The 12,276-nt window shown below is 38.9% G+C and overlaps 1 protein-coding gene across 10 annotated transcripts in view; it reads left to right on the forward strand.

Moving 5' to 3' along the window:
* Positions 1-12,276, forward strand: part of myt1lb (myelin transcription factor 1-like, b) — an 86,245-nt gene that overhangs the window by 28,088 nt on the left and 45,881 nt on the right. For 9 of the 10 annotated variants that reach the window (XM_047611511.1, XM_047611510.1, XM_047611512.1 and 6 more), the window contains exons 3-4: positions 6,944-6,989; positions 8,541-8,574. In XM_047611511.1, coding sequence (XP_047467467.1) covers positions 6,944-6,989; positions 8,541-8,574 — 80 coding nt within the window. The remainder of the gene's footprint in view (positions 1-6,943; positions 6,990-8,540; positions 8,575-12,276) is intronic. The other variant, XM_047611519.1, reaches the window with a different exon arrangement.

Consider the following 12,276-nt stretch of genomic DNA (forward strand, 5'->3'; position numbering starts at 1 on the left):
GTGTAAATACCTATTTGGAGTGAAATTCGATAATGCCAACGCACTTTCTTTGGCTCCCCACTGGTACACTGTACAGAATACCAATGCGACTTTGTGTGTGTGTTGGTGTGTGTGTGTGTGTGTGTGTGTGTGTGTGTGTGTGTGTGTGTGTGTGTGTTTGTGTGTGACAGAGGGAGGGGTTGAGCGCCATGTGCCTGAAACGCACTCTCTCAAAACTTCAAGGTGAAAACAAAGGGAAACTGATAACGATGTGAATTGTTGTGACAGATGTCTGAGCACCTCCATCCCCCCATCACCACCACCAAAGTAATGAACACACACTCGTGCACTAAACGCTTGTTCCACGTCTCAGTGCATATTACAATAATCACTGCATTTCTTATCATGTTCCGTTCACAGTAATGTCCCGATATTTTTTCTGCTCTATAAGTGAAAAGCCTTTTGCTCTTTCATTCAATTTGTCTGGCTCTTCGTGTCCTGTATAACAATAAAGACACACACTAATAACAGGCACTTTCATTTTCAAGGTTGAGAATTTACGTTTCTATATTTGTATTGATGCAGACTCTGTGATCAATACGAACACAAATGCATGTGGCATTTGAACAGCTGCTGTTTCCTGCATGTGTACTGAATGAAAAGTTGAGCTTCAATCTGCAGCCCATTCAGTAAATGCAGTTTTGGACAGAGGACATCTATTCCATCTACTGGAGAGAATCCATACCAATTCTGTAAATGCAGAATTAAATACTTGAGTGATAAGGGCTTAAACTATGCACACGTGAAATAGGATGCATCCTTAATATCATGCAACTGCTTCATCTCAGACCCCCCATTTTCTGAAAGCAGATAGAACATTTAGACTACATAATATGGTTATATGGATTTAAATTCATGGCAGCAAATTACAAAACATGTAAAGACCTTCTTCAGAGGCAATGAATGATAGATCAGAATAGGAAGTACAGCAGGATTTTTACATAAATTGGCTTGTGCATTTTAAGTGTCTTGTGTGATATGAAACACTGAGTGAAATCCGTTGTCTGAGTGTCCCAAATATGACGTTTGCACTGCATTTTTTGTAGTGGAACGTTATTATCGTTAACGTTATGATAGTTATTTTATTAGGTTGTAGTTACCGTATTATATCATATTAGTAACTGCTGTATAAACTCTGACTACCGTGGAAACACCGTCTCATCTATCTTGCCCCCTGATGGTGCTCATAAAGCCAGCTGTTCTTTACATCCTGCAAATGCCACTCAAGACTCACACTGTGCTTTTATCTTACACCTAATTCTCTCAATCCAATCATCAAAGCAATTAGCAACAACGTGGAACTGAGTGAGAACAGTGCTTGTGCACATACTAATGTGCAACCAGTGACCTCGTATTTAGGAATTTTAACAAATAGATAAAAAATAGTGTGACATACTGTATATTAACTGCATGGTAAATAACTATGCAGAACAAGTGCCCATTATGTTGTAGCCGTTATACTGAAAAGTGAAAATATATAAATGATCAATATCTTATATCCATTCTAAGCTTCCTTTAGTGAAGCCAGTTTGAACAAATGTTGAACAAATTAGAAATATCTGATTATATATTGTCATTAAAATGCTGTATGATCATCGTGTCTTTTTGAAATTGAATGTCAAAGGTTTTCGAACAACTTCACCACCTACAAATATTTTGTGACCCAAAGTTTGTCAGAAACCCTTCCACTGGCAGCTAACTATGCTCCAGCAAAGATCTGTGGTTTGGGTGGGCTTGGGTTTGGGTGTTGACAGACAGAAGAGTAACAGCGACAGCGGCACACATGTTGACTGAGCGTTGTTGACTTGAATGGTTTACAACAAAATGACGGTTTGAGTTTGTTATCATGTCTGTTATTGACAGAAATGAAGCCATATCTGGACATTATTCACAGTATGTGAAAAAAATATCAAGTTCAACAAATCTAGAGGGGGTGGAAAATTCTGATGAATTTTATGGACAATATGCAGAATTTTAGTGCAGACAAACCATTTGAATTTTGTAATTAATCACAGGGTTGCGGTGGATTAATTTCTATTAATCATCATTAAATATCATTCATTTTTAATTGATAATAATTGCGTTTCATTTGGCATTAACAAACTCAAGAAAGAAGGAAATATGTACTTAATGTGTTTATTAAACAACTTCAGCAGATTCAACAAAACAACTTGAAACTACTTTTTGTCTCTTTTTTAAACAAACCCATTTCCCTCAGGGATGGATAAGAAGTAGGGAAAGGTAAATATATTGAGATTCAATTGTGTACGTCTATTTGCATTTGTATTTTTGCACTTGTTTTGTAATTGGTCGCACCCTTTGATATATATTGATATGGTGTGAATTGTTTTTTCCATTGTGACCGGCTCTAAATCACCCAATAACAGTTACTACTTATTTTGTTGATTGTTAACACATATTTCTTAAACACCTGTTGAGATGGTTTGTAACCTGATGAAACCGTGAGGCGAAACGCGTTGTCACAATAAAGCAAACATTTTTACATGTGCATCTGTTGTGTGCGGCGAAACACTTTTTTTTTCTTCTCACATTTTTATGCTTTTTCACCAACAGTAAGAAGCTCTGAGCTTTTTAAACATTAAACATTTCTCCACATTAATGTGGCCCTGTTCCTCCTCTTTCAGCAGCTGCTAAGACAAACTAACTTGCTGACCGAGAGGAGAGCTGACTGCTTCTTATTTACAATGTCACCTGCAACTGAGAACAGTCTCTCACATGGAACAGTGGTTGCAGTCTGAGAGCAGACTTTCTGAGGCCCCAGTGTTCCGTGGTGGTGGTTTGTCTCAAGCTGGGCGACGTGTTAGCCGAAGCCCTAGCAGAATCCCTGACAAACGTATGCTTCACGTTAATCTGGTATTTAAAGATGGAAGTGCAGGAGTGTGTATAATGCTTCATGTCAATAGACTGTTTGACTGTTGTTCCTTGTTTTTTTGTACTCAAATTTCCCATGGAGAGGGCCATCTTTGTAGCTTGGTCCTGCACCCTGTCATTACTGGATCAACTGCACATTTAGGGTAACTGCTCACAATGCAGTGCCGGAAATGTTGAACGTCATTCTGCGCTGCAGATTCAATTCAATTCAAGTTTTCAGTTCCATCATTCAGTACCAATTCAGTTTTATTTATATAGCGCCAATAACAATACAAATCGTCTCAAGACGCTTTACAAAAACCAGCCTGCAACCTCCAGAGCAAGCCTGAGGGCGACAGTGGCAGGAAAAACTCCCTTTTAACAGGAAGAAACCTTGAGCAGAACCCAGATCATATGGAGGGATCCATCTGTCTAAGGCCAGCCGGGTAGAAACAGAGAAGATAGAGAGAAAAGAAGAACAGGAGAAACAAGATAAACAAACTTCTGTCATAGATACATACATCAAGCTGAATGACACATGTAGGATCTAGTAATAGATAGATAGATAGATAGATAGATAGATAGATAGATAGATAGATAGATAGATAGATAGATAGATAGATAGATAGATAGATAGATAGATAGATAGGTAGATAGATAGATTGGTAGATAGATAGGTTAATTGCGATTTTTAATCAGTTTAATCATGGTGATGGATTCAGATGTGTTAACGCGTTAGTTTTGACATCCCTAATTATTATTATTATATGTTTTCTTAACTTGGCAATCTAAACTTTTGGAGGTTTGCTCAACATGACTGTGGTTATTCATCTGGACATATAATGCCATTGATCCAGGGTCTAATTGAGACAGAGACAGGAGGAGCGGGCCTCCTCCTAATCCTCAATAAGCAGTCTAACCTTCATTACAGACATGACATTTTCCCATGGGGTGCTGAGAGAGAAAAAAGCCAGACACAATATGAAGGGCTCTCCAACATATGGCAAATTGCAGAGGCGTGTGTGCTTCCTCGATCCAACTCTCACAAGGAGCCTTGAACGTAGGATTTTTAACCGTTGCTGCAGATACTGTTTTATTCTGCTGAGTTCAGCACTGATGCAGGTCTCAGTTAAAACCAGGGCCCACAGAAGAGTCTGACAGATGCAGATAGGCACTGTTGGTATGCATGAACTTTAACAAAATAGTTTAGTCTGCAACTGTTGTTTGTTGTTTTTTTAAGCACAGGAAAGGAAATTTTGCAGTCAGGTTAAGACGTTTTTCATGTTTCCTCATTTCAGTCGTTCCATTTTAAAACCAATAGCCAGTATTTTCAGTATTTTCATATGCACAAGGCAGCATTAACCTCTGGGTTGCTCATCGCAATTCTTTTCATAAAAATGTTTTAGTGTTAACACATCCTCATATGTATGTATGTATATATACACATATACCTGAGCGGACTTTACTTTGAACCGGCAGTGGGTCTTTCTACCCTTCATCACCTGCACACACACACACACACACACACACACACACACACACACACACACACACACACACACACACACTACTTTGCCTGTTTTTTGCAGGTATATAATAATAAGAATGCTTTCAAAAATGCAAATAATAACTGTGTATTTTTAAACTAAACTAAAAAGTTAGTCACATCAATATTTGGTGTTATTGCCCTTTGCTTTCAAACCAACATCAGTTCTTTTTGCTACACTTGCAAAAAGTCAGGGATTTTGCATTATTGTAGTCAGGTGTATGATCAACTAATTATACCAAACAGGTGCTAACGCTCATCAATGTCACATGTAGGTTGAAACACAGTCATTAAGTGCAACACAAACACCTGTTTAGGAGGCTTAAACTCTGCTACCAAGATGAGGTTGTGGAAGACAGGTAAGACTGAGCACAGCAACAAGACACAAAGTAGTTATACTACATCAGCACGGTGTCTCCCAGACAAATATTTCAAAGCAGACTGGTGTTTCAAGATGTGCTGTTCAAGCTCTTTTGAAAAAGCACAAAGAAATGGGCAATGCTGAGGATCATAGACGCAGTGTTTGGACAGATGAAAAACACATTAAGCTTATTTCCCTTCAAAATCGGAAGATGTCCAGCAGTGTCATCGCCTCAGAACTGGCCAGGTACACCCATCTATTGTCTAGAGAAGTCTGGCCAGAAGTGGTCTTCATGAAAGGGTTGCAGAGCTGCAGCCAAAAATCCATCCCTCTGACATGGAAACAAGGCCAAGAGACTCAACTATGCGCGGAATCATAGGAACTGGGGTACAGAAAAATGGCAGCAGGTGCTCTGGACTGATGAGTCCAAATTTGAAATATTTGTCTGTAGCAGAAGGCAGTTTGTTCACTGAAGGGCTGGAGAGAGCTACAATAATGAGTGTCTGCAGGCAACTGTGAAGCATGGAGGAGGTTCCTGCAAGTTTGGGACTGCATTTCTGCAAATGGAGTTGGAGATTTGGTTAGGATTAATGGTGTCCTCAATGCTGATAAATATAGATAGATAGTCATACATAATGTAATACCATCAGGGAGGAGTATGATTGGTCCACAAACATACAAGTTAGATCATTAAGAACCATCTTCAGTGTAAAGAAGAACAAGAAGTCCTGGAAGTGATGGCATGGCCCCCACAGAGCCCTGATCTCAGCATCATCCACTGTGTCTGATATTAAATGAAGAGACAGAAGGATTTGAGCAAAACTACATCCACAGAAGATCTGTGGTTAGTTCTCCAAGATGTTTGGAACAACCTGCCAGCCGAGTTCCTTCAAAAGCTGTGCACAAGTACCTAGAAGAATTGATGCTGAAATTTCTCCTCTGTTCATTCACTGTATTTTGGTGAAAAGCATTTTGAAAGCATTATTAGTTTACATTAGTTTAAATTTTTGCACAGTACTATATATATATAGACAGTAAACATGCTGTATTAAGTACATGCAGTGTGTAGAGTAAAATACCTTCACCCTTGCCAAAATATTTGGCCCATCCTTACTACACTAAGAAGATTTACAAGGTATCTTTGCGTTTCATCATTTTATTTTTCTCCTGTTGAAACATTTATGGGCATTCATAAAGAAACACACCATTAGGGCTGAGGAGCTCTACAGTAAAGTACGTATAGTGTTAATAAATCATGTTTAATAAAAAGAGACATTCAGACAGGGGCACAGCCCACATAGTAGTCCAAACCCAGCAACCATGAATATTTAGGGGCCTCTGAAAATAACAGAACAACGTTCAGAAGTGTTCATACTGCTCAACAATTTACGACGTGCTGTTGAGGGGCTAAACCTATGTCTAGAGGGATATGAACGTCTGACAAACATGAAAGAGAGGTGGCAGGGTAATGCTTACTCTGGAATATGAAAAGCCTGAATACTGAGGAGGATACCATTCTCATTCAGTAAATCTGCAGAATTAACACATTTATGTTTGGTACAGATGGATGGAGAGACTGCTCAAAAAATATATAAAACAGCAACATTATGACAATATGGAATAAACAGTTGATTATTATTATGATTATTATTAACATTTTCACAATAATTTTTGGAATTGAAATTGTGTCACAAAGTTATTAATCAATTTACCTGTCTTGACAACATGTCTTCACAAATGTTGCATTTAATTTGAATAATTACGCGACCTCTGCATAAGCACTGACACATAAGATATTGATTTGCGAGATATCCTTGAGGCATTTTGTGTAAATGCATTCCTGTAAATTCAGCAGGACAGATGGGTTGGCAAAGAGATTTTATAGGCCTCATTTACTCAGTCATGATTTAAGATAACAAGAATCTAAATATTCCTTAGTGTTTAAATGTCTTTATTCATTTACACAAATGCTGTCAGTCATTGACAAAGTCGGGTGTGAATTGAAATGTTTGACAAGCGGGAGGGAAAGTACGTTGAACCTGCAAGAGCATGTATCCAAATTAGAGATCATTTTTGCGGCGTTGTCTGTTGTGTGTTTAACAGCTTGTTTGTGCCTTTTCTTGCAGATGGAGGTGGATGCAGACGATAAGCGCCATCGCACACGCTCCAAAGGTATCTGCACGGATAGACACACGCACACACACGGGCGGCACTGCCATTCAGGGTGACCTTCACTCCCCCAACACAAACACACACACACGCACAGACACACAGCGCGCACACACGGTGTACACACACCACTGCACACATCCCAAGCTGTCACACTCTAGCTGCCTTTTCTCACTGCTCTCTGCTCCCATGCTTCTCTTTTTACATATCTTGCTGAAACAGGAATCACAAAATCCACTTTGTTCAAAAAAAAATATCTATCACACTAACCACAGTTTTGTAACAAAATTAATTAAAACTGTGAGTTAAAAACTAATTATGGAACTTAATCAAAATTTGTAAATCACTGATCATGTTTTAGTTCTGGTAGGCTGAATCAGTGACTGAAAGACTGGTCATAATCTTGATGATTGTGTCACAGGTCACAGGTCTGAACCATCTAAGAAGACGTGCCCATCAAAGGTTCTTTTGATACATTTTTTATCACCTCTGACTTTAGAAAGTATCTAATGTCTTTGACCAAACAACGAAAAAATGATGACCATTGTTCCTACACCATGTGGATCAAGCACTTTGTCAGTCCTGGAATGAAGGCGGTGTTCACACTTCACTCATTTGAGTAAAGTTATTCAAGTACATCAATGATGTGTCGGTGGATTTGTCTCGGCTGCGTCTGGAATCACCCCGTCATTCACTCTTTTAATATTCCCTTTGCATTAGACGACTCTTTTAAACTACAGTATCATGTAGTGCATGTGCCATGAACACTAGGTTTTGGTGCAAAATGTACCATTTATCATTCAGTACCATTCAGTATCAAGAGGATCAGCGAGACCTCTCCACAGTCATGTTGAAATTAGAGAATATTGACATGGAGAAACGTGAATCCCCAGGACTGACTCGTAGTGTGAAACTGGATGGCCTTAAGAGCCTTAGGGGTGTTCAATTTAATTCAATTAACAAAGCACGCTGTAAACTCTGATCATTTATATATGAAGAATTAAACAAAGCCTCATTGGTGTGACATCTGCATATATTTCAATATTTTTTTATTACATTCAATTTTTCATTTCAAATTGCTTTTAAAACAATCCTGTTAATAATCTGTTATATAAGTTAAAATTTGTGGAAAACTATATTAACATATTTATTTTACAAAACAGCTGTGTGTATACAGCTGACAGACTTAACCCATCTTCTACTTCACATCTTTTTAACTATTATTAGCTAATACACAAAGAGATTCACTAAAAGCTGTTCACAATGTAAAGTATTCCAGATAAAGGTAATATATTACAGCATACACAAATTACTTTTTCAATAAATATACCAGTTTCCTAAGAATTATAGTTGAGTTGTTCACAAACAAGTTCCAGCCTTTTACTAACTTATAGAATTTCACTGGTAATACAATTCGTGAAACCTACGCAGATCATAAGTCACAGTGATGAACTATTCAGCAGGTTGCTTTTTATGTTTTATACAAAGAGCCTGTGAATGTAGCATGCTCAAGCCAGTCTTGTTTCATAATCATTCTCTCTCTGTTTCTCTCAGTGCCTGTGGATCCAGCATTAACAGAGCTTTTCAGGTCAGTGAGATTGCAAACATGCACTTCACTGAAACACACACACACCAGACCAACATGAACGCAAATGCACAGACATGCGGACAATAGCCAGAGTTACAAACACACACACATATGCACTTGTGTCAGTGGCAAAGCAGAGGCAGTTCCTGGATCAGCTGTCACTTTCTTTCTCTCTGTGCTCTCTCTTTCTTTTTTCTTGGTTTCTTTTTTTCTGTTGTTCTGTCTTTCTTTCCTCCATTTTTCATTCTTTCCTTTGTTTTCTTTCTGTTTCTCCAGCCTTAAGATCTGTCCTTCTCTTTAATTCTGCCTCCGAGTGAGATGTTCTCGTTCTCTCTCTCTTTCTTTGGAGGTCCCCACTCTTACAGAAGATGACAACAGCAGAACAAAGCAACCAGCACAGAACAATACAATTCCCCCATATCAAATATTAAATAAGAGTTTCTCTGTTTTTTAATGACACTAAGGGATGAGCTAAACATTTCTGTTTTTATCTCCTGTACTTTATGATATTTAGCATGATAGTCAATTATCAATTTATTACTCATTCAGTGCAAGTCTTGCACTATTTTTCTCTTTCTACGCCCACAGCCCCAGAGTTCTTGTTGGGTGAGTGGAGTGGGTGGAAAGTACAATACAACTTAATTTCAGATTTGATTGTTTTCTTTGTCAGTCGAAAAGTTTTCAACATTTTTTTTTCGGAGCTATTACTATTACTTAAAAATACATGTGTCATTGAAAGCTTAGGGTAATTTAAAATCCCTTCCTTAAAAAGTAGCAGAAATCAGTATTAGTGAATGAAAACCTTTTTAGAACCAAATAGAAACGGTCTGCCCCCGCCTCTCGCCCAGTGGTGGAGGCTCTAGCTGTCTAACTATCAACCTAACTGCTGCAGTTGTTTTACAGGCTTAGTGCAGCGGGGCATGAAGATTGGTATCAGCAACAGTGTGGTCACCTACACTGCTTAAAGCCAAACGTTGTCACTACTGGTATATTTGTAGCAGTTTGGTGCTATGATGTTTTGATTTTGATGTGAAATAGTTTGATTGCCATCCAGCCAAATGTGTACATTCTGGTCATGGTTGAGAAATGTTTTAGACCACCGGGAAGCCACTTTTTTTTGTGCTGGCTGATGAAAGTGCTGTCAAAGTGACAATTAGCCTGGTTCAGACTTCACTCACATTTTCCTCTGGAGCTTAATGACGATACTTGGTTTGTAAAAAAAAAAAAAAAAAAAAAAAAAAAAAGATATAGAAAGTGACTAAAGAAAAAGAATTTAGCTTCTTTTTTGAGAATTCAAATCATGTATGTGGACACTCTACATACCAAGCTGAAGCATGCTACCAATTTCAACCAAAAATAGCTTTGTTACTGACTATTCAAGCAGTGTTGAGCATTGGCCTGAATGAAGTCCTCATATTAGTCTGGTAAGAGCTTATTGACTTATGTTACTCAAGGTGCAACGCACTCTCTCAGGGGGGATGAGGAGTGTGGCCCAAAGGGAAATGGAGTTCATTAATGTTTGCCACTCTGGCTGCTTGTCCCCAGCTCCAGTTCCGATAGTTAGTTAGCCATGCACACACAGGTTAGAATGAATGACCCACATGTTTTTTTTTGTTTTTTTTTCTGCACTTAAATTCTATTACATTCTTACCTTCACAATTAGTGAAAAGTGTAACCTGTTTGGAAATTCAAGGGTGGGCATTTCAGTGTCCTCTACTTGTCTTTGAAAGTTGGTTCCACCTCAGTAATGTGTGAATTTCATTTTGTCCTTGGCTGTGTGTTAGAGGGTGGTTGCAGCTAAGATAAGGGTTCTTGCCTACCTATATATCAATAAATAATATTCCACCTGGAAGATTACTGAGTAGCCTTTAGCTGATATTCATAGATAGTACAAGGTGTACCCTCCCTCCTCTCTCCCTCGCCAATCCTTTATCCCCTTCCACTTTCACTCTTTCTCCCTTTTCCCCATTTTCTACACCTCCTTCTCTCACTTCTCTCTGTACCTCCTGTCTCCCTCTCTCCCTCTCTCTCTCCCTCCCTCTCTCTCTCACTGTGCTGCTGCCTGCAGATAGTAATTAATCAGGGGGTCGATGGGAAGCCTATCTCCAGGCTGAGGCGTCTATAATGTCGATAATGCTGCTCGATGGCCTCTCTCCCTGGAGAACTGATAGTCTTCAGGGCGAACATGGTTGACTTTGCATGGTGCAGCCTGGTCTGGGTCACATAGGCAGTTTTTTTTTTTTTTGTCCATGTCCATGGCTTCATTACACGCATCCACATATGTTTTTATTTACTAACACATACACATAGGACAGAGACTAATGCATGTTCTGTGTGTTGCCGGTGAAGTGAACTGGAGTAAATTACAGTAGGTGAACTGAGGGAAAGCAGACTGATTTTTAATTCCTTTCTACCTGGCTTATACTTTATTTGAAGCTGTTGGCAGAACTCGCTGCTTTCAGATACAACCTTTCTGGCTCCACAATTACTGAGGTTAACGCATTAATGGGCTTCTCTTGTAGATACGAACAACTGACTTTCTTTTGTAACATTGGCACAACTTCATTTGTAAAATACAGAATTAAAAACTTGCAAACTTGCAACAAACACTGTCTGAGTATACATGGACATAGACTAGAAAAGACCCTGTCTAATACCTGTACTGCCCAATATGAGCTTATTACATGGATATTGTATATTTTGACATTATATTATGTGCTGGCAGCATCTAAGAACTTACAATACAAACATACCAGTGCAATATGTGTTTTTTTTTCTTTCTTTTTTTTTTTTTATTAAAATCAGTTTCATAGTTTATTCATAAATCAGACCAGCATTGGAGCATTGACATGTCTGATTCTCTTAGTTCTTCCTTTACCAATGTAACCGCCTTAATGTAATAATGCAGGAGAAAGAATGTGAATTCACTCAGAAAACTAAATTCAGGTAGAGGTCCAGGTGGGAAGAAGTCATTCAGAGTGGGTGCGTTCTACACGTGGCCATGCGTCACTGCGGCTGCCTTCGTCTGTGTGCATTGAAAGCAGTACCGACATCGATGGTAGAAGCACCCTTTTGCTTTCAAAGCTCCAATTACATGGATGGATTTCTTTTATGAAAGAAAACAGCTAAGGTAGCTTTAACAGGGACCTCATCTCAATAAAGCTCATCATGGTTTTCATACGGTGGGTAGGGTGGGGAGTTTGTGTTAGATGGAAGGCTCACAGCATAAACATTCCCTCCACATCTCTCCTGTCATTTGCATATTTACTGTCTGCCATGCTAATCATGTTTATTGGGGTGTATAAGCACTGTGCATGAGCTCAAAAGGGAAGAGAAGCTTTGTGCCAGGGACTGTATGGTAGAGCCACTGGGATAAAAACTGCCCCCAACCCCCCATTTCTGGAAATAAATTCTTCCTCCTGCGGTAATCCAATTTCAAAAGACAAAAAGAGCCGTCTTACATAACTAGGACAGCACAGGCTTTTGCTAATTATGGTGTTAATGCACGCTGAAGAAGTCCCCTGATTTTAAACAAAGACCAAGATTTGCGGAGATATTTTTTGTTTTTGGGGTGTTATATGGTTCAGGAAGGGCAACTCTTGCAGTATAACATCCAAAAATAGCTCTGCCTTTGTCAGTGTGCAAGATAATGGATGTCTGGATTCCAGGAAAAACATATTTGTTAGTTTCACTTCATGCATC

Source organism: Mugil cephalus, chromosome 17, assembly GCF_022458985.1.
Source record: "Mugil cephalus isolate CIBA_MC_2020 chromosome 17, CIBA_Mcephalus_1.1, whole genome shotgun sequence".
Lineage (NCBI taxonomy): Eukaryota > Metazoa > Chordata > Actinopteri > Mugiliformes > Mugilidae > Mugil > Mugil cephalus.